Consider the following 21,482-nt stretch of genomic DNA (forward strand, 5'->3'; position numbering starts at 1 on the left):
AAGTAGTGTCACTGTGTTTGGCCTACCAACATTCCTTGGACATTTCTTGTAGTTCAGCCCCTCAGACAGCTGGTAATCTCAGCTTTTTCTTTTGTATGATAAAGAGTTTTTCTGAAAATATTTTCACTTTATATAGATACTTGATTGGCAGAGCTGTGTTTTCCCCAAACATTGTCAGCATTTTAACATTCTCCATTGTCTTCTGGCTTGCATAGCTTCCATTGAGAAGTCTGTAATAACTCTTATTTCAGTAGTGATTCATAATGGGTCTTTTTCCTCCAGCTTATTAGATTTTTTCCATAACTTATTTTAAGCAATTCGATTATGATGTGCCTTTTCTAATCCTTCTTGAGATTTTTTTTACCTTCTCAAATATGTGTATTTGTAGTTTTCATCAAATCTGATCATTTTTGACCATTACATCCTCAACAAATATCTTTTCTTCCCTTATTTCTTCTGGTCCTCCAATTCCATGCACATTAGATTATGTTAATTTTTTCATGTCACTGAGGTTCTGTTAAGTTTTTCAAACACTTTTCTCCCTGTGCTTCAGTTTGAGTATTTCTAGTTCTGTGTCTTCAAGTTCACTAGCGTTTTCTCTGCTGTGTTGTCATTTCATCCAGCAAGATGGGATTTCTAAGTTTAGAAGTAACACTGGGTCCTTTATGTGGTTTATTTCCTTCCTTTCCTGAAGAAAGTGTATTTTTCTTCAGTTCTATGATCATATTCATAATATTTACCATAGCTGTTTTAAGATCCTTGTCATTTCTGGATTTATTCCTATTGCTTGAATTCACGCTGACATGAATTCCCTTCTTCTCTAATGCACGGCCTCTGGCAAGCTGGTCACAATGGAAGGCCAGTGGCCAGGCTTGAGGGGTTTTTCCCCTCTAAATTCACCAGGGAATGAGGAAACTCCAGAATACAAGTTCTTTAGAACCTCCGAGTGCAAATTCACATCTCTAGGCTAAAAGTTTTTCCCTAAAAATAAACACTTTCTTATGTTCCCTACTGATGACAATTATGAAGTTACCCACAAAGCATATCCAGACCAGGGACTTCACAGCAAGAATTTTCAGGGATTCTAATGGCTTTAAAGACAGGACCCAAATGTTATGCAGAATCTACTTTACTTAATAACTTCTCGAATTCACTTCAATATTTCATGGATGAATAAGAAATAGAGGGAAAAATTACTATGACGGCAGACTTTACAGCAGGAGAGAGCAGAAACCAACCCAGGAGAGTTGAGCCTTCTACACTCTGTGGAACATCTCGCTGAAGTTTCGTTTGTAAAAGCATTGGTAAGCCAGGTTTGAGGGCACCTGATCCAAGGGGCCAATGTCATCTTGTCCAGTGTTGTCAGGAAGATCACCACCGGTTTAGGCACATGCAGGGCACATGCTGATGGTACCACCTTTGTGAAGCCCCTGTATCCCTTGGCATCAGTCAAGGTTATTTAACTAAATGGACACTAATGAGATGACTGTGTTCTGTTAAGTGTCTGCCGATAAGTCTGGTCTGCATTGCAACAGCGCCTAATTTCTTATTCCCACCAAATAACTGGAAGTACTTTTCCCTGGAGGAAGTTACTGAATAAAAGCAAAACACACTCTAAGAACCATTGTTATAAATATGTAAAACTACACAACACTGGAGAAAGAAATTAAGGGAGACACAAACAAATGGAAGCATGTACCATGCTCATGGATTGGAAGAATTGACATCATCAAAATGGCCATACTACCCAAAGCAATGTACAGATTCAGCGCAATCCCTATTAAAGTACCCGTGACATATTTCACAGGTAGAGAACAAACATTTCAAAAATGTATATGGATCGATAAATGACCCGAATAGCTGCAGCAATTTTGAGAAAGAAGAACAAAGCAGAGGGATCACAATACCTAATATAAAACTGCATTACAAGGCCATTGTAATCAAAACAGCCTGGTACTGGCATAAGAACAGACACATGGACCAATGGAACAGAACAGGGAGCCCAGAAATAAACCCAAGTCTCTATGGTCAATTAATATTTGACAAAGGGGGTGGCAGCATAAAATGGAGTAAAAATAGCCTCTTCAACAAATGGTGTTGGGAAATCTGGACAGCTACGTGCAAAAAAAAAAAAATGAAAATCAATCACCAATTTACACCATACACAAAAAATCAATTCAAGGTGGATAAGACTTAAATATAAGTCACGATGCCATAAAAGCCCTAGAGGAAAATATAGGCAAGAAAATCTCAGATATTCCACACAGCAATATTTTCACTGATATGTCCCCTAGAGGAAGAGACATAAAGGAAAGAATAAACAAATAGGATCTTGTCAAAATCTTCTGCAGGGCTAAAGAAAACAGCAGTAAAATGAAAAGAGAACCAACCATAAGGGAAAACATATTTGCCAATGATGCCTTGGGCAAGGGTTTGATCTCCAAAATATAAAGAACTCATACAATTCCACTCTAGGAAGACAAACAACCCAATTAAAAAATGGGCAAAAGACTTGAACAGACACTTCTCCAAGAAGGATATACAGAGGCCCCAGAGACATATGAAAAGATGCTCAGCATCACTAGCCATCAGAGAGATGCAAATTAAAACCACAATGAGATACCACCTCACGTCGGTCAGAATGGCCAACATAAACAAATCAACAAACAAGTGTTGGAGTGGATGAGGAGAAAAGGGAACCCTAGTGCACTGTTGGTGGGAATGCAGACTGGAGCGGCCACTGTGGAAAACAGTATGGAATTTCCTCACAAAACTAAAAATGGAACTGCCTTTTGACCCAACAATTCCACTGCTGGGATGGTATCCTCTAAGAGCCCTGAAACCTCTTCATAAGAACCTATGCAATAGCCAAGTGCTGGAAGCACCCTAAGTGCCCATTAGTCAATGAGTGGATCAAAAAACTGTGGTACATTTACACAATGGACTTCTATGCAGCAGAAAGAAAGAAGGAGCTCCTACCCTTTGTGGCACCATGGATGGAACTGGAGAGCATTATGCTAAGTGAAATAAGCCAGGCAGTGACAGACAAATAAAATATGATCTCACCTATAAGTGGAACCTAATCAACAAAACAAACAAGCAAGCAAAATATAACTAAAGACATTGAAATTAAGAACAACCTGACAGTAACCAGGTGGGAGGGGAAAATAGGGAGAAAGGAGGGGTTTTCAGGAACAACTATAAAGGACCCATGGACAAAACCAAGGGGGGGTGGGATCAGGGGAGGGAGGTGGGGATGGCTGGGGTGGGGGGGAAGTGATGGGAGGTAAATGCAGACAACTGTACTTGAACAACAATAAAATAATAAAATTTATTATTAAAAGTTAACAACATACAAAAGTAAAACTATCACATGCATACATGCATTTATTTCAATATCTTGAGTAAGACATATATACCACATTAATTTTATTGGAAATTAAGAGTGACAAAGTGAGATGTATCTCCAGTAATTTATACATCTGTAGCCATCCACGCTATGTACATGGTGCTTCTGAATATTCATAGAGTATTTTTCCAGCCACTTGAGAGTTGTCATCTGTTTCTTTTAGTTTTACATATTCTTCAATAAATTCCCAAATGTTCCTTAAAATACATAACAAATATAATAAATTAGAAAAAGGACACTAAGCATAAAAGAAAGTTTCAACATAAACATGTATTTTAAGACATACTTATTCAAAAACACAAGTGAGTGTTTGCAACCCTCCACTTTTATTTTAGAGAATATTTTGTGTAGAGCTTTGGCCTTGGATGCAGCCAAGATTCTCTCTATGGTTGGGCGAGTTCCCTGCAGCATTTTCCAGAGTAAGGATAATGCGGTGGCCAAGGTGGACACACCTTGAATATATGTACAATTTAGATCCATTTATTCCCTTGGCCAAGGCTACGTATGAAAGGAGCCTTCCCAAGTTGGTGTAAGTAACTCCACTTTTTCCTTTGGGGACACCTAGCCTCATCAGGCCTCACAAAACCAGGATCCACCTGTATGGCTCACTCAGCACTTGTTCTAACACCTTTTCCCCCATGACTTTCTCTACCATGTAAGCTGGGAGGGAAACGCTCTATTCTCTGGACTCCTTTGCAGCAAAGTACAGCCTCGGCAGACGGTGCTGGCCAATGAGTTGAGTGGGAGACCCTAGGAAGGGCTTTTCTTCCTAAGTAAACAGAACAGCCTCATAAGAAGGTTTCCCCCTTTCTTCCTCTGGGGACACAGACCCAGTGCCTGAAGACAGACAGACATATGGACGCTCTGAGGAAAACTATATGCAAGGAAAAGGGAAGGAAGATAGAAGAACCTGGTCTGATGACATCATTGAGCCTAGACTGTTTACAACTAAATGTCTCTCTGCTGCTGGAAAAATGAGCCCTTCCCACCGTTAAATCTCAGGGGTGTTCTGTTGCTCCCCGACATACCAAAGTGGTAAGATGTGAACTGCAGGCAAACTCTAAGAGGTTTAACTGTATCAGCTCTAAGCTTATGTAACAGATCATCTAAACCCACCATCTTATTTTTAAATTAAAAGTTTTACAGTAATACATGTGTGGGCTTTTCATAGATTGAATATCGATGAATGCTGTGTCATTTGAGAAAAGAAAGCCCCCCACAGCCCCAGCCTCCCCACCTTCCTGGTCCCTGCCCATGAGAATTAACCTTCGCCTCTTCAGTGTTTTCCCATGAATTTATTTCTTTCTCACTAGAAAATACGGAGAGATTTAAATCTTGGGATAAGCATTCTTAAGCCCAGGAAAGGGTATAACATTTAAAGACTCATGAATGTAAACACTTCAAAAGTACTGTCCAGTCCAGTCTTAATTTTAAACGGACGGTGTTGAGAGTAGCCTGAGAGCATCCCCACTCTGTGCCACGGCCACACCACCTACCGCTGCTCCTCCCCACTGACGTTCTTCTCCACGCACAGCTTCACCTGGCATTCAATAACCTGCCAACAATTAAACGTCGGCCGGTCACATGAATCCCAACAGATCACCACTTCTAGAATCAGGCATAACATTGTAATTTAGACTATACAGGATCCACAGAGAGATACATACATAATAGAAACAGAATGATAATCTTTATAATCTATTAAAGCAGCAAATTGTTAGCATGTATGTGGGAGAGGTGCCCCGAAGGGAGTCGGAGGAGCCAGTCCATCATAGTCCCTGTAACCAAGTCCCCTCATTAAAACTAACTGGTTTTTGCAGAAGGGTTAGAGAACTGGTCGGTTCTGACAGGCACATTCAACTGTTTAGAAAGACTTTTTAATACATTAGCTTACCCTTTCCAAAGTTGAACTAATATCTCCATAGCCAGCTACTCCTAGCGTTACAGAAAGTTATCATTTAGAAGGCTGATGCACAGATTTGTATTTGATTTGTGACATAGTATAAGAAGACACGATAGGAAGTGTTTCTATGGAAAAACATTGATTTACAAAAACTTACATTTATTTTCCTCATTAAAAGAGTGTTTGCTTTTTCCAATTTTATAGCGTCAGTCTGATGGGAAAAAGGTTTAAAGAGAAAGACACTTGGTTAAGAATATTTATTAAGTAGCACCCCCATTTATGGAATACAATGTATTATGTGAATGCCGTTATTCTGACCCAGAAGTACCCAGCTGCACCCCATTCAAGAGAGGTAAATGGACAAAGCAAGCCTTGACGGGCGTGAAGTCAGACAGATTCTGCTCTTCCGGGTCAAAAATTACAGGAGGTGGGGGCTGATGTTGTAAAACACTAGAGAAGTTTAGGGAAATTCCAGAATAGAAGACATCCTCACTTTTCAGAACTAATAAAATAGAATCTGTTAAGGTGACTGGATACAATATAAAAAATACAAATATCAACAAGGCACATATATACTGACAATAACTAATTATAAACTATAATGTAAAATTATTTTATGTTTTCATTTATATAATAGCAGATGCCATAAAGTCATAGGAATAAACATAACAAAAAAGACTTAAAAGCAATGCTTAAATTAAATAAATATAAAATAATCCTTGATGGGAATGTTAATATTGTAAAGCTGTCACTTCTTCTCAAATGAATCTATAAATTCATTGAAAGCACAATTAAAATACCGAAAGTGTTATTACTGAGACTTGAAAAGTTAGTTAACACGATGGAAAAGAATATGCAAAGTAAGTGCGAAGAAATGATGACCAGCAGGGGTGGCCAAGACCCCCCCTCCCAGACACCCAATAAGCAGAGGAGGGCTGGCAGTCCGGTCCGTGAGGCCCTGTGGTGCGTAACCAAGAAGCCAGACTGAGCTGCAATCCTCATTCTCCTATTTGCTCACTGTGCCCTCAGTCAGGTCACACGGCATGTTTGTGCCTTGGTGTCCCCACCTGGAAAAGGTTAATAATAGTCGCACCTGTTTCTTACTGTCTCTAAGGGTTGCTGAGATTAAATGACATAGTATTTTTTAAATGTTCATAGCCATGTCTGCTGCATTGTTAATCGATGACACATTTATTTATTTTTCTTTGGGTTAGAAATAATGTATTTCATATTTAACACCAGAAATCAATTACTTAATAGGATAGTAAATGCAGTTTTATTGTACATGCCATTATTTGAATTAAGGAACCAAATCTAAATAATAAAGTAATATAAATTCATAATATGGAGTCACTATAGGGATTTTTTTTCATTCAGTTCAATCCACTTAAAGAGATGTTAATTATGAAAGGAAAGTTTATATGATTTTGGCATTATATCATGCTTCCAATATATGAAGCTATAACTCATTATCATTTTCACTGTTTAAAAGTTCAACTATAAGTTAGTGTCTGTTCTCAGGACGTTATTTAGTTTTAAAAAACAATGATATTTTTTAAAAACCCACAGAAATCTGAACACGTGATTTTTAAGAGAAAGAGAAATCAAAACAAGTGTGGACCGTGCCAGCTTCCCACTCACTCTGCAATTCTGCTGGAGAGGAAGGAGAAGTGGGGCTTGGAAATGTATGTAACAACCCACAATAAAAAAGGATAATTCGTATCAGTGACAAACTCTGCAACCAGAGGTGAGACTGAGCCGGATTCTGCACAAATTAAAGGGACGTTACAACATATAGAAAGTAGGGCACCCAAGCAGTTAAAAACAGAGTATAATTTACAATTTATTGTTCATCAAGAGAATTGTTATAATAATTGTAAAAAAAAAACTACTTTTAACACAGTAGACTCTCCTTTCGATGGCTGTCACTCATTCCTACCTGCCAGCACAATTGCACAACTAACTCCAAGTCTCTTTGTGAGTCCGTGTTGCCCAGCACAAGTGACAATGGCTTTGGGGCCCCCAGCGAACTAAGCTGGAACCCAGCTGGGCCACCTCTAAATGGTTTCATGTTGGGGAGCGTCACTGAACTACCCTGAGCTTCCGCTTAAACTACTTAGCACACACGGGACACTGAATGACCACAGCCATTGTTTTACGCTGATTTTCTATGCAAAATATTAACATTTTTTATAGAGACATCAACGGACCTGAAAGAGATTTGATCCCTACCTGAACTCTACAGAATGTTTATCACCTTCATTTTGGTTTTGTTTTGTTCATTACCTAGATCTTTCCATTATTCTAATCATTTGTGAAGCACTGGCTACAAATATTTTGAAATGAAAATATATTTGGACCAAATTTTATGTAACTTTTGACCTTATTGCAAAACCCACTTGCTTCGTGTGTCTGCCGAGAGCCAGGGAAGAGCAGCATAAACACTGAAAGAAATAGATTGCATACCTCTATGCTTTTAATCCTGTTCTCCGTGATATGTAAAGTTCCAGTATGAACCAAAGTTGTTTTAATTTCCGTTTCAAGAGCTTGAATTTCATCCAATTTCTTAAGTATCTCACACCTCTTCTTTTCGACTTTGTCAATCAGAGTAAGGTGCTCCTCCTTCCCCACGTTTTTCTCACATGGTTCTGGGGGTATTTTTTAAAAGCAAAGCATTACTGTGTTTCATATCATAGTCCTTAGTCATAATATCATGCATTACGAACAATGTTATGTCCTACATGGCTATGCGTTTTATATAACTACAAAATATAATGTAACTCAAGCTCCAAGCACATCAATAAAAATGATCAGATTCGAGAATTGGGGGTGTTCCTCCTTTTTTCCGTCCGTGCAGACCCTGTGTTTATCGAAAGCCTCACTTCAGCAGCCGGCACCACGCCGGGAAGACACAAGAGTGACTCGGCCAGAGAACTGTGACTGCACTGAGACTCGGGAGATAATCGGAGTTAACGAGTGAAAGGGGTGGGCACGAGGAAGGAGCAGAATTTGGCACATTCACTAAACAGAAGGCTCTCCATCAGGGCCAGGGCACTGAGTGCCAGGGATGCGGCTAGAAAAGAAGCAGGGGGCCGAGCTGATAAAGTCTCACAAGCGATGTTAAGAAATCAGTCAAAGGTATCTCGACACCTTTGGGAGAAACCAGGGGACCATGGCCACTGTGTGTCTGACACCAGGTGTGCACAACAAGAGGCAAGACCGGAATCGGGAAGACGTACTAGGAAGCCACGGTCATTCCAACAAGACCAGATCAGGACGGTGCCAGCAGCACACAGAGAAGCGGAGAGATGCAAAGCCGATTCAGGACGTAGGACAGACACAGGGCTGGGCCACTGATGAGACCCCACCGCAGTGAAGAGGCAGGTGCCCGAGCAACCTCTAGGTCTCAGCCTGGCCGCAGCTAGGGCAGACACGGGGGAGAGAAGCAGTGAGTTCAACACAACACAGAGGTAAGAAGGACTGGGTTGGAACTGAACCTGGGCCCTTACTTCACGCTGTGTTGAAGTGGTTCGGGGGAGAAAGGTGAAGGACGTCTGCCACGGGCTTTCCGACCATGTGCTTGGTGACGCTGTTCATTGAAATAGCCAGGGATATGGTGGGGCGGGCAGGAGGGGGAGAGAGATTCATCCATCTTGAACGTGCTGAGTTGAGACTCAGGGGCCACGTCCTCTAAGCAGTTGGATGCACTGATCTCAAGACTGAAAAAAAAAAAGGTTCCAGCCATAAAGAAAGTTTAAATCAAAGACACGAGGACTGACTCAAAGACACACTGGGAGCCAGTGAGTATCAGAGCTCACAGGGTGCAGACAGGAGAGGCCCAACGGGGAGTGACTCCCTGCTAAGTTGCGGGCGTTTCGTTAGCAAACAGCTCAGGCAGGTTCTGATTAGACTGGTAAGACTCAACTTTTTTAGAAAGAACAGTTCTTTTTTTAATGGGAAAAAAGGCAGTTAGAAAGACGTAATACTTACTTGTGCATAGTGAATAAGGCCCAAGTCTTCGCTATCACTCAACTTCACCAAATTTGAAGGGAGGGAAAACTTTGAAGTTAAGTTTTGAAATTTGGGGAAATTAGTTAAGCGGATACACGATGGACTAATAGCCTTCCAAACCAGCTGTGAGAAAAACGACAAAAGAAAGCCCTTCATCCATCCACGACCTTAGCGGAAGGCCTCGACCTGAAATGACCGGCAGCAAAACAGCCCAGAGGAGGGCAAGGCCAGTCACGTGACCCACTGATACCCCTGTTCTTCCTCACAAGGAGGACTGGGGTACTATATCGAGAGGGAAATGTCCGGGGGGCTCTAGGGTGGGACACCTTCAGAAAAGCACTCGGGAGGAAGAGCACAGGACGCCAGATGTCCTCCCGAGCACGGAGAGCATCAGACCCAATACCGAGAAAAATGGACTTGATTTCTAGACAAGTGGCCACTTTCTGTATTAGTCTCTGCCTTGTGCTCCTCAGCAGCGGAGTCAGCAATTAAAACACAAAACGATGGCGTGTTTTTAGAGACAGCAAGCCGGCAAGAGCCCCGGCCAGGACTCCAGGACCTGCCCATGAGAAGCGCCCTGACCAAGAAATAGAAACACGGGTGCAGGGAGAGAAGGGACCCCACCCACTTTAGGCTCTGAGATCAGAGCCAAGCACAGAGCCGGCCCAGGACAGAAAAGTGGCCTTGGGGACTCAGGCGACAAGACACAGCAGACAGCTGGTGAAGCACACACTGCTCCCAGGAAGGAGGGAAGACCCGCGAAAGGAAAAACCGAAGACTCTGGCTAGAACCTCCGAGGCCGAGGCCTGCTGGGAATGTCACTGGGGTTAACTTGTGAGTCTTCCCTAAAAGACGGCGAGAGAAAAGGCAGGGTTCCCCGGGGGTTACTGAGTCACGTTTAACAGATTTGGAAGAGAAAAGGCATTTGATTGAATCGTTGTGTAAACAGTAAAGATTAATGAGCAAGAAACGTAATGGAACTTATTTTCATTCTTTAATCATATTTTAAATGGTGCATCTAATTTAAGGTAATTTTTAACATCCAGTTAATGCATCGATATTTATAAAATGTAACTCATTTGCCATGAACTGCGTGTTTTTCCTCACAAGAAACGAGGGCTGAACGAAGAAGGAACAGCAGCAACTCACTGCCCGACTGCATCCTTCCCCGTGCAGGCATCACCCTCCCACTAAACCCAAGAGGGGCGTGTTGTTGCCATGCCGACCTGCAGTCGGGCAGCCGAGACTGCTCAGGTGGAAATGATGAAGCTCAGATCCTGGGGAACCACTGGCCACGGAGCCTGGCCACGGAGCCACCCTGCGGCGCGTGGGGTCCTGCAGCGGGCGGTGACTGAGAATGGACGTGCCAGACTGAGGGCCTGGCAAAGGCCAACAGCCTCGGGAGCGTGCTGGGGTCTGCACAGGCGGGCTTCTGTGAGCCAGGAGTGAAAACGAAGGTCCGTCGTCATTACTGTGACTCCGAAGCCCCCGGAGGCCCCGGCCCACGTCCTCAGGTGCGTGCCCACACGGACGCTTGGAGCAAGAGGCTCCACGCCCCTCCGGAGTCTGCTACGTATTTTCAGACACTTTCTCTGGGATGAACAGCGTTGAGTCCTTCCCCCGTGGATCCGATCCCCACACTTAGGTCATTGGTGTATTTCCTCAGGGTCTGCTTCCAATGCGGTGGTCAAAACTTGACATACTTCTCTACACAAGGTGCTGACCTAATTCAACGTTCCTCTGAAAACCACACAGACCATAGGCAGGGGTGTCCCTGCAGCCCGCGGGCCGCACATGGCCCAGGATGGCTATGCCTGCGGCCCGACACAAAATCGTACATTTACTTAAAACATGGTATTTTTGTGATGACGTGTCGCAATGCATTTAACGTGCAGCCCAGTACAACTCCTCTTCCTCCAGCGTGGCCCAGAGATGCCACAGGTGGGACCCCTGCTCTAGAGAATATGACGCAGGGCACGCGTCCTGCCTGCTCCCGGAGAGTGAGCCACCCACAGGTGCGCGGCGCCAGGGGACCTGGGACAACGAGCCCCACCCCGACGATGGGAGCTCTCAGATAAACTCCTTCCCACGCCCCTGAGGTACTTCATCTACAGCACTTCCGATCGAATAAAAACTCACCGTGTGGCACAGGACCCGAGCTTTCCCTAGCGGAATGCAGCCGCCTGCGCTCCGCCTCTAACTCGCCTCTGAGCCTGCGGTTCGAGAACAAAAACAGTGAAATGTCAGAGCCCCGTTCATTCCTTTTTCCGCTGCGTTAGTTTACGTCGTTTTAAACTGAGAAATAAAAACAAACCCTCTTGTTTTCTAACAAGAAGGTCATTAGAAAATGTATATTGAGATGTATATGAGACCTTAAGTATGTCAAGTTCGAGAAAGCACAGCCCACTTCCTTGCCGAGGCTGCACAAACCACTACTTAAAGGAGCCCGTGCATGTAAAATATATGATTTCCCACATTGTTCATCGATATTATTTTGTGACTTGAATTCCCAAAAAGGCGAGGAGGCAGAATCCCAGCATTTTGTGTTCTGAGGCAAACAAGTCAAGGGCGACGGAAAGGTCTCGCTGAAGTCGGAATGAGATTTTGTTTTCCCCTGTGTTATGTCTTCATCCGCAGATACCGTGTACAAGTGCCACTGCATTTAAACTCAAAATACAACACAAGAAATGGTGAAATAAGAAAATTAAAATCTTTGCAATCTTTGCCTTTGTATCCTCTTCCTGGTTCAAAATCAACTACATTGACTCTTATTTCCGATGGGCTTAGGGTGAGAAAAGTAAAGGGACCCGACGTGCTGCACACACTGAGGGGACCCTGTGGTTTTAGGAGAAACGTCCCCCCACAAATGACAGAACGCTGCGTGTCTGCGGGGGCCTCAGAGTCTCAGAGGGCTCTCACACGTACTGGCTCACTCCGTCATAGATTAAAAAAACAGGAACGCATTGTGATCCCCAGTTTTAAGAAACTGAGGTTAACTGGACTGATAATCCCGGTGGTAACAGCCTTTTCAATATATAAATTGAGTGTTCAGTTTCTATGAATTTTCCATGTGGTGTAGTTTTACATATCACTTACTTTTCTATCCCATTACTTTTTCTTCTTCAGGGACTTTACACGTAGAGTGCATTTTCTTCACGAGTCTTCCACTTCTCTCTCTCTCACTGCCCCCCCCCCAGTGACAGCCAGTGGTTTTCACACCCCGAAAGGCTCTTCTGAGGCTGTTTGGTTCAGTTCAGATTCCGAGGCAGCTTCGCCAGCTGTTGGCTGATCTCCCCCAGCGGGGATTTCCGTCCGCTGAATTGGTTGGATTCTCGTTTTCTGCTCTCTCCAGATTTCGTAGACAAGATATTTTATGCCTCTGTATTTCATGGGCAGGACCAAGGCTTTGGGGTAGTTAGTGTGGGGGCTCCCTAATTCCAGAGTAGCAAATATTCGTGTGCTGTGGTTTGGGGGGTTTTCCTTTGTGTTGTTTTGATCTTTATATGGATAGCATTTTTTTTTTTTTGGAAGAAAGGAAGGCCGGTAGTGGGAGGGACTGGGTGCCCTGCAAGTGTCTTCTGCTGTGGGGTTCTAAATCCCCCACAACTGCTGCTCTTTCTATGCCACGCAGTTCCGAAGGACGGTGACCGCCCCTTCCTTCCCCCCTCTTCCCCTGCACCGTCACCACCCCAGAACTATCTCTTGCTTCCACACTCACCTCTCGTCCTTCCCCCCCCCCCCCCCCCCCCCGCCAGCGCTCTGGGAGACTGACCCGGAGCCTCTGTTACTCCTCTCCTAGGAACACCCCCTCGTCCCCGGGCAGGGGGTTTGGAACATTCCAGGGCATCTACAGGCTCCCCTCTTCCTTCCCCACCGGCCACTGCTCACGTAGGTCAGCAGCAGGTGGCGATGCCTCCCCGACACCCAGTGATTATTCCGTATGTTCAGGTCTTTCGAATTTTCACAGCGTCCTCTCTTCTAACAGTTACACTGAAGTTAGGGGCTTCTTTGAGGGTTTTTGTTTGTTTGGTTGGTTGGTTTTGTTTCTTGTTTTGTTTTCTTGAGGATGTTTTGGGTATGTTGGATTTGCTTTACTTTTCTTCAATCCTTCGTCATTTCTTCCCGAAAGACTAGCACACAGAGACGTTAACGGGGTTTCTTAGATTGAAGGGCAGCAGGGCGTTCATGAGGTGTCTTGACCTGTGAGTTCTCTCGACCATCAAGTGAAGTCCCCGGGGACCACCAGAGAAGACGCAAGCAATACCAGAAGTACCGCCCCCGCCCCCCATGGAAACACACCAGGCCTTCCAGGTCCTGGCCACACGTGACGGCTCGTGGGAGAGGCCAGGCGACCGGCAAGGTGTGGGGAATGATGCAGAAAAGCTCATATACATGTGCGGTCACCGGTGTTCGAATGTTGTAAAATAGGGCAAGCCCAACGCAGACCAAACCGGACCGTTGACACTCACTTGTCGTTGTGCTCCAGGGCTGCCTTGGTGGCCGTCACGAGCGCCCTCAGCTGTTCCTGTGCCTGGTGGACGTCCGCCGTCTTCACCGGCCTCCTCTCCAGCCCCTCAGCCTGAGCCAGCAGCATCTAGGAGCACAAGGCCCACGGGTGACACAGACACACAGGAACCGTGAGCGCTTGCCTTTCTTGGGGGATTACAGTGCATTCGAGCTGTTTCAAGTCAACATGGAAAGTGAACGAGGTAAATGGAGAGGAGGCCTGAGGGGTGACGGGGGACAGTCACGTGAAGATCGGGTGACACATTTTTCAGTATTTTAAGGTTTTATTCTCCTAAGAAATGTTTTAGATGGTGGGGGTCTCACTGCTGGTGTGTGTGGGAAGAACAGGCCAATCAGGAGCTTCGAGCTTGTGGCCTGGACACCGCACGGCGTCCTCCAGGTCAGTGAGGAGCAGTTCAGCGCAGGCACCACGTGTGGACACAAAGCAAGGCCGAGGTCCCAGGAGAGAAACCGATGCCTGCCCCTTCGGTGACGGGCTGCCACACTCCAGAGCAGACAGTGGGTGCCCTGGGGCCCGGGTCACTGTGGTGGCTGGCTGACACATGGGCACATCTGTCCCATTGTGACTGAGCCCCAAAAGGTAAGAAACCGGGCAGACCCAGCTGGGCCTGTGACGAACCCTGTCCGACAAGAGCTCCTTTTTCTGCCGCATAAAATCCCAAAGCAAAGCAAACAACCCGTGCGTGGGGTGCAGGATGAAGAAGAAGTTGGAACTAACTTGGTGTAATGCTGCGATTTTGGCCATCCCCACCTGAAGACGTGTTTATGGATTTTAGAATACGGGGAGGGTGGGGGGAGAGGGAGGGAGAGAGGGAGAGACAGTGATCGGTCGCCTCCCCGTATGTGCCCTGACCAGGTATCGAACGTGAAACCCTTGGTGGATGGGACGACACTCCAACCAGAGGAGGGGGCCCCCTGGCGCGCACACACACATATGTATACACACATACACACACATATATGTTTGCCACTGGTTTTCAAATCATGTGACATAGGGCAAGCCCAGCGTAGATCAAACCGGACCGTTAACCCTCACTTGTCGTTGCGCCCCAGGGCTGCCTTGTGGCCGTCACAGGTACATACATTTCCTTATATAGACACGTATATAAAGAAATGCATATAACACCAGCACACGGAAGTTTTGCAAACGGTGCTCATCAACCAGAGTGATGAGCAGAAATCAGGGACCAGAAAGGTCGGCCAGCAGGAAAGGTCACCAAGCATCGGCAGCCAGAGATGGCAAAAAATACAAGCCGGCGTGTGCCCCACCCCCACCCTGACCCTCTCCATGAGCAGAAGGTAAGGAGTAAATGCTTTCCCAGCATGTCCTTCGGCCAGTCCAAGGCACAGCCCTTCCACACCCATCTCGGCCACTCTGAGTTACGTAGACACAGAGAGGTGTCTTCAGAGTCTGTGAATGGGGCAGCACTAGGCTCGCTCGGGCACCCGCAGGTGGGTCGTTACCTGGTACCGTTCCGCGGGCCGGGTGCGCAGGAGTATGGCCATGTACAGCTCGTACTCGTCCTGCAGAGAGAGGAGAGGCCCGGGGCTGTGTCCTCAGCCGGCACGGCAGGGTTGGGGGGTTGCATGTATGAGTAATACGGACGTCAGCTTCGACCATGTTAAGAAGACAAACTACTTCTATGCTGCATTAAACAAGGCCCACACCACAGTGTACATGGTCCGAGCACCTCTGAAGCATATTTGCGTATGAACTATCACTCCCCACAGACTAGTGCCATCAAATGCCTTGCCCTGGGTACACAGGTGACCGCCTGCCTCACGGAAGCTCCATGGGTGGGGGTCCTGCCGGAGACGAGCCTTCCAGGCCTGGGGACCTTCTCGTCACATCCTGTCACCCCAGGGCTGCTTCTAGGTATTCCTCTTCATTAAGAACTTGGAGGAGAGCAGGCTGCGTAAGCAACCTGATTGCAGCTCGGCTCCCCCGGAGGTCTCTCTCATCACGAAATTGCAGCAAATGTGTGCTTTCATAAGGGTTCAAAAAAGTCCACATGCGTAACTCTAAATCTATATGTTACATGTGCACAATTGTGTAAATTTGGATACAGCTGGGAAGCAGCTTTTGTGAAAAATAAGGCTTTGGGGCTGAGCTCGCGGGGTGTTTGCTGCACAGGGCCCATCGGTGCCTCAGGCGGCTGCAGGCGCATCCCTCTGTGTCTCTGGGTGGTTTCCTCTGTGGGCTGGGGGCGGCGGGGGTGGGGAGGGGGAGATCAGGACACGGGGAAGAATTTCGGTGAGGCCTGAGGTCGTGTGTGCAGAACATCAGGCCTGGCTCTCAACTGTTAGGTGGGAAAGGCGTGTTTCTTACCTTAACCTCTTTCAAGATATCGCCAAATATCAAAGAACTCTTGCAAATGTCCTCGAAGACTCCACTGAGGACCTGGAGTTTGTTGTGAGGGTCGCAGGGGCACGCTTTCTGAAGCTCCTGGAGGAGAGTCAGAGCCAGCCCTTTCAGGACGCCTGTCTCCCTTCCCGGGTAGTTCTCAGGCTGCAGACGGGAACTCCCACGGGCCTCCATGGGAGCCACAACCCCTGCCGCCCCAGGGCCAGGGCCCAGCAGGGGAGGGAGATGAGCCAGGGGTGTCTGATGCCCTGTGCCCAGTGCTGAGAACCTGCCACGGCCTGCCCACCTGAGAGTCTTCCGTGCCTTCCTTCATGCCTTCCGTTTCCTTATTCGTCCCCCTGCACCCTGTGGCCAGGGTTCCCTCTCTGCATCCACACGTCCCCACGCCCTTCTCTCTCCATCAGTCCTCTGGTCAGCTCACACCCGACCTCTGTTCTCTTTCCCGCATCCTCCCCTCCCGACGTCAGGTCCGGCCCCTGTTCCCTGCACACAGCGCTGGGCAGCTCTCCGGGCTCCTCACTGGCCCCGTCCACCTTCTACAGATGCGGTGGCTGCTCGCAGACGGCCCCTGCATGGCGTGACTCGCGCTCCCTCTCCTCCTCCCTCTCCCTCACATCGCTCCGCCTGAGGCAGGAGACCCTTTCCTTGGTGCCCTGCAGCCTGCGGACATTTGTTTACTATCATGCCCGCGGCTCCTGATACTTTAAATCGCGACCTCACCTCCCGTGTACCAGCTTCCAAGGTTGGCCCTCCCTTATGTCGCCCTAGCTGCTACCACCTGCGTCACGGGGGCTGTTCTCAGTGACTGGCAGCTCTGTCACCTTCTACCTGAGCATGGAGTGAGGCCTCTGAGGGCCAGTTTCCACCCACAGCATCCAGCCACCAGGGTCAGGAGCAGGTGTGGCAGCCCCAGAACCACACACCCGCCCTCCTCACCTGTTCCAACTTCTTCTCGTGGCGCATCGCTGCCCTGCGCCCGGTGTAATCGGTCACCAGGCAATCCTGTGTGGCAAGCACCTCCCTTTGGAAATGCAAGAACTTCTTGTACTTGTCTGCTTTCGTCAGGCCAGCCAAGTAGGAGCGGATGTACCGGTACTCATCCTTGCCCCCGCCCGACATCGCACACTCGCGGCTGGACCGCACCGCCTGGGGCTTCAGAACCTTCACCTCCGGCCACCGCAGCTCTTCTCTCCTTCGGGGCACGGCGCCTTCTTCCCCTGGCGTCAGCTTTGGAAGGACGTCCTCCTCGGAAGCATGTGAAACGCCCACCGAGGGGGTCAGGTACCTGGAGAGGCGGGTGCTGGGGCTGTCGTTTGGGCCCAGAGCTGTATTGACAGTAAAATAAGCCCAAGCATCCTTCATCCTGGCAACCTTCTCATCAGACGGCCTTTCCACTCTGCGGACTCGCCGGCCCTCCGGCCTGTTGGCATTGCGCCAGTGGTGGAGGATGGTCTCGGGGGGCCTGTACAGCTTGTTGGGGTTCAGGTACCCAGAGGTGTAGAGGATGATGTCATCCCTGTGGCTCTTCTCAAGTCTGTTCAGGAGTTTCGTGAGGTTGCACAGCGTCTTCACGCCCGGGGTCTCACAGTGCTTCCACCGCAGGTAAACTGCACGGAGGACAGGGGGACTGTTAAACCCACTCTGGGGCCCCCAGCAGGGCGATGGACAGGGCAGCTGCGTGCGATCGCGGAGCTGGCGGCCCGTTCCCAGAGGAGGAGCGGACGACACAGAGAGGGGGACACGGAAACCCATCTGCTGGGCCGCTCCTGCCCAGAAAGGAAGGGGCGCCCAGACACGCGAAGAAGGGCGATAGCGTCTCCTGCAGCGTAACCACCTGCCCCACACGCAGCTCACGCAAACCCCGCAGCAGCTCGCGGTTCTGCGGGTCACACCGTATAGTCTGGAGGGGCTGGGGCTCCGTGCAGGGCGGCAACTCGGGTGGGAAGATGTGGCCCAGCTGAGCTCTCGGAAGCTGCAGGGAGACCACCACTTCCAGACCCATCCCCGTGGTTGACACGCTCCAGTTCCTTGCCATGGCACGACTGAGGACTCCCACCCCCTTGTTCGATGTTGTGGGCTGACACTGCTCCTAGGAGCCTCCCACTTCCCCGGACACACAGCCCCTCCACCTTGGAGCCAGCAGGGCCCCCGCAGCCTTCCCACGCCCTGTCTTCTGCCCTGCCTCCCGCGACAGGCCAGGCCAGCCCCCGCCCAGACACTCTCCCTGGCTGGGGGCCACCAGGGCTGGAGGACACAGCCCAGGGTCGGAGGGCTCTCTCCCTGTGTTCACAGGCCTGAGGACTCTGCCAGGCATGCCCACCGAGGGGCAGGGGACCTCGGGCCATCCTGGAGCTGGGCCACCTCGGGGATATCACCAGCCACGAGCCCAGTCTCCCTGGCACTGTCCCCTGTGGAAACAAGTCTCCTTTCCCTCCTGCGCGGTCAGGAACTAGAGCAGCTGCTTCCAGCGGGGTGATTATTGAGAATCTCTGCCATGGGTCAGCACAGTACTTCAGAGAAACCACTCGGGAAATGTTAAAATAGTAACAGAATGCTTTTTCAAGGCAGATGATTATTATAACTTATCCAAGGCATCAATACACAAAGAATGCCCTAGAATCACACCGCACTGGCCGGGCTTCTCCAGGAGATGGACTGACATGTTTAGGTGGACAGACAGACGACAGAGATGCGTGGGTTTATTACAAGGGGTTGGCTCACGGCAGCCTGGGGACCCCATTCTCATCGGAGGGCCTTGGCCGGAGAGGCCCCTCTCCTCCTGGAAGGCCAGCCTGTGCTCGATTAGGGCCTGCAGCTGAGCAGATGGGGCCCACCTGTGGCCCACCTGCGTGACGGAAGGCAGCCGGCCTCACTCAGAGTCGCCTGATGTACACGCTAATCTTGTCCCACAAGCGTCCTCCACAGAAACACCCAGAACGACATCTGACCAAATACTGGGGCACACAGCCCGGCTCAGCTGGTGCCTAAATTCACCATCACACACGGAATCCCGGCTCTTTTTAGAGAACGGGAGAAAGAGGCAACTTAATTGTTGTGTTCCCGTTTACTTTTTCCTTCCAAAAAGGGCTTGGGGCAACCAGCAACTTAGCTAGCAAAATCGTTTTCCTGCTCAGAGTACTTTTCCTCAGACTTCTGTGAACCTGAAGAATTCGGGCTCCACGTTTCTCTCCCTAGTTGCTGTGCTAGGCACCACCACCCCATTCTGGCAACGGTTATCTCATCTTCCTGAGAACACGGGGATTTGCATGCCCTTCTGCTCACAGTGACAGGACCTGCACCTGCGGGGGCTCTGGAGTGGGGGGAGCTGTGTGCAGGGACCAGGCAGAGGCCAGGGCTGCCGGCCGGCCAGGGATGGGACCTCAGTCCCACAACCGCAGGGCACCGCTGTGCAGCTGGTATGCCCGGCACCTCTGCCCCACTCACCCTGAGTTCACTGATTCATGGGTTTTGGTTTATCTGGCAACTAATTCTTCCTCCTAGTTTTTAATGTTCAGAACGTGTGCTTATTAAGAAATGCCAGAGTAAGACAGGACACTTGTCCACTTCCAGCCACCAGGTGATTTTGCACGGGAAGGGCCTGGTGGAAGTCCTGGGGCAGCTCTGGACTGGCCGGCGCCGTTGACTAAGGCGCGAGGACACCTCGCGACCTCCACGTCCCACCGCCTAGCCGGACAACAGAAACGCCGCACGGTGTGTGCAGAGCTGCCTGAAGGACGGAACAAGAGCCCGAGACAGACCTCACGCCACGGACGGGAAGCCAACACAGCTGGAAGCAGAAAAGGGGGAAAGCAAAACGCCCAAGCACGCAGGCAATGGTTCTACTGCACTTGGGAGCCATAAAATGAAAGTTTTATAAAAACATTTGATAACTTTTGCTCAATCCAACCAGGTTTCTCTCAGCCCAGAGTCCACCTGGGCCACCGGTCCCGTTTCTGTGCTCGGGGTCAGAGCAGGGGCCTCAGCGCAATGACCTGGGGTGAGGCTCCCTGCCCCCCTTGGTAAGTTCACAAGGATAGCCCCAGACCAAAGAGAGACCCCAGATAAAGAGAACGTGGAACACCTGGTGCCCAGGGGGCTGGTGGGGGTTTGGTGGGGAGTGGGGCGGGGCTCTGTGTGGCAGGAAGTGCCCTGCAGTGTGGCTCTTTAAAAGGAATACAGGACTAGCAGCCAGAAATCTCCTCTTTCATCCCCCTCCAGCCGAGGACAGGGACACACACACCCACACAGGCGTCTGATCTCTTTCCTTCACGCATTGTTACTAGGTTTCCTGTGTAGGCAGTTCAACAGCAAACCCAGTCCTAGCCCTGAGGGTCCAGGAGCCACCACAAGAATCTTCATCTTCCGCGTGGGGTTCCAAGCCGCAGCTTCCCAGACAATCCAGCATCAAACGCACACGTAACAGTGAACACGCAACACCAGTGCCACTCACAGTCCAGCTCCGAATCCTCAGCCATCGCCTCCCTGCAAGCTGAGCTCCTGGCCGCCAGGCTGGGAGTCACCCAGGAGACTGACAAACATTCTGAGTCCCTCCCACCGTGTTCCCCTGCTGCCAGGCAACCAGGACAGGCAGCCCCGCTGCTGAACAGCCGCATCTGTCCCCTGGACCCTCCCTCTCCCGAGCCCCTCGCCTTCTTCAGCTTGCTGGGTTCAACCTTGTAAAATAAAACACTCCTTTTAATGTAAAAAATCATCCGAACACCCTTGCACTCTCTAATTCCTCTCCAAAGCCTCGGGAGCTAAAAAGGTAGGTGGTTTTCAGTTGGGCATCTCTAGAGAGGTTCGCATTGCGCAGTGCAGAGCCCACCCCACTGCACCTGGGGCTCTTGCACACAGTAGGGGCAGTCACTAAACCATCAGGTACTCCTTTCAGTGCAATGACCCACGGATCTCCTACCAGGACACTGCCGCCCAGGGTTTTGTGCGACCAGCCACTGGAGATGAAACAACGAGTCTTTCTGCTCGGAGCTGCTCAGTGACTCAGTGAAGTGGCTGGTTGTCCCTGTACACTGTAGGACATCCCACAGCCTCCGCCGCCCTGTGCAGGCAGGCACCTTCCATGGCCGGGCTAGGGGACAGGCTCCCTGACCTCGGCAGAGCCAGTCCCGGGAAGCGTGGCTCCCAGGCCAGCGGGTCACCTCCAGGGTCCAGCCTGCTCTGCCCTCGCTCCGCTCGTTGGCACACGAGGGGATTTAGTTCATCTCGCGTGAAATTGCAGAGTCTTAGTTTAGATCAGAAAGCAAGCTTGT

General features: G+C 49.1%; 1 protein-coding gene across 3 annotated transcripts; it reads right to left on the reverse strand.

Moving 5' to 3' along the window:
• Positions 1–3,405: 3,405 nt before the first annotated feature.
• C11H6orf118 (chromosome 11 C6orf118 homolog) lies at positions 3,406–20,725 on the reverse strand. 3 transcript variants are annotated; one of them, XM_045189054.2, is made up of 10 exons: positions 20,666–20,725; positions 17,152–17,822; positions 16,180–16,296; positions 15,315–15,374; positions 13,793–13,917; positions 11,463–11,536; positions 7,779–7,960; positions 5,470–5,523; positions 4,906–4,964; positions 3,406–3,606 (listed from the first exon to the last, which is right to left on the reverse strand). In XM_045189054.2, exons 1-10 carry the CDS (start codon positions 20,688–20,690, stop codon positions 3,498–3,500), a joined length of 1,476 nt encoding a protein of 491 aa, XP_045044989.2. In that variant the 5' UTR covers positions 20,691–20,725; the 3' UTR covers positions 3,406–3,497. The 3 variants fall into 3 exon arrangements, 1 of the variants encoding a protein (XP_045044989.2); XR_006654297.2 differs by having other exon boundaries at positions 3,519–3,606; positions 4,906–5,014; XR_006654296.2 differs by having other exon boundaries at positions 3,519–3,606; positions 4,906–5,017.
• Between the last annotated feature and the right edge of the window lie 757 nt (positions 20,726–21,482).

The sequence above is a fragment of the Desmodus rotundus genome, chromosome 11 (genome assembly GCF_022682495.2).
Source record: "Desmodus rotundus isolate HL8 chromosome 11, HLdesRot8A.1, whole genome shotgun sequence".
Lineage (NCBI taxonomy): Eukaryota > Metazoa > Chordata > Mammalia > Chiroptera > Phyllostomidae > Desmodus > Desmodus rotundus.

Excerpts from the sequence above, each read along its gene's own strand:
- C11H6orf118 (XM_045189054.2), bottom strand. The coding sequence starts at position 20,690 with ATGGCTGAGGATTCGGAGCTGGACT. Across the intron at positions 13,918-15,314 it reads GGCCCGCGGAACGGTACCAG|ATGCTGCTGGCTCAGGCTGA; the intron begins GTAACGACCCAC and ends TTGTGCTCCTAG. Across the intron at positions 11,537-13,792 it reads GCCCTGGAGCACAACGACAA|GCTCAGAGGCGAGTTAGAGG; the intron begins GTGAGTGTCAAC and ends CTCGAACCGCAG.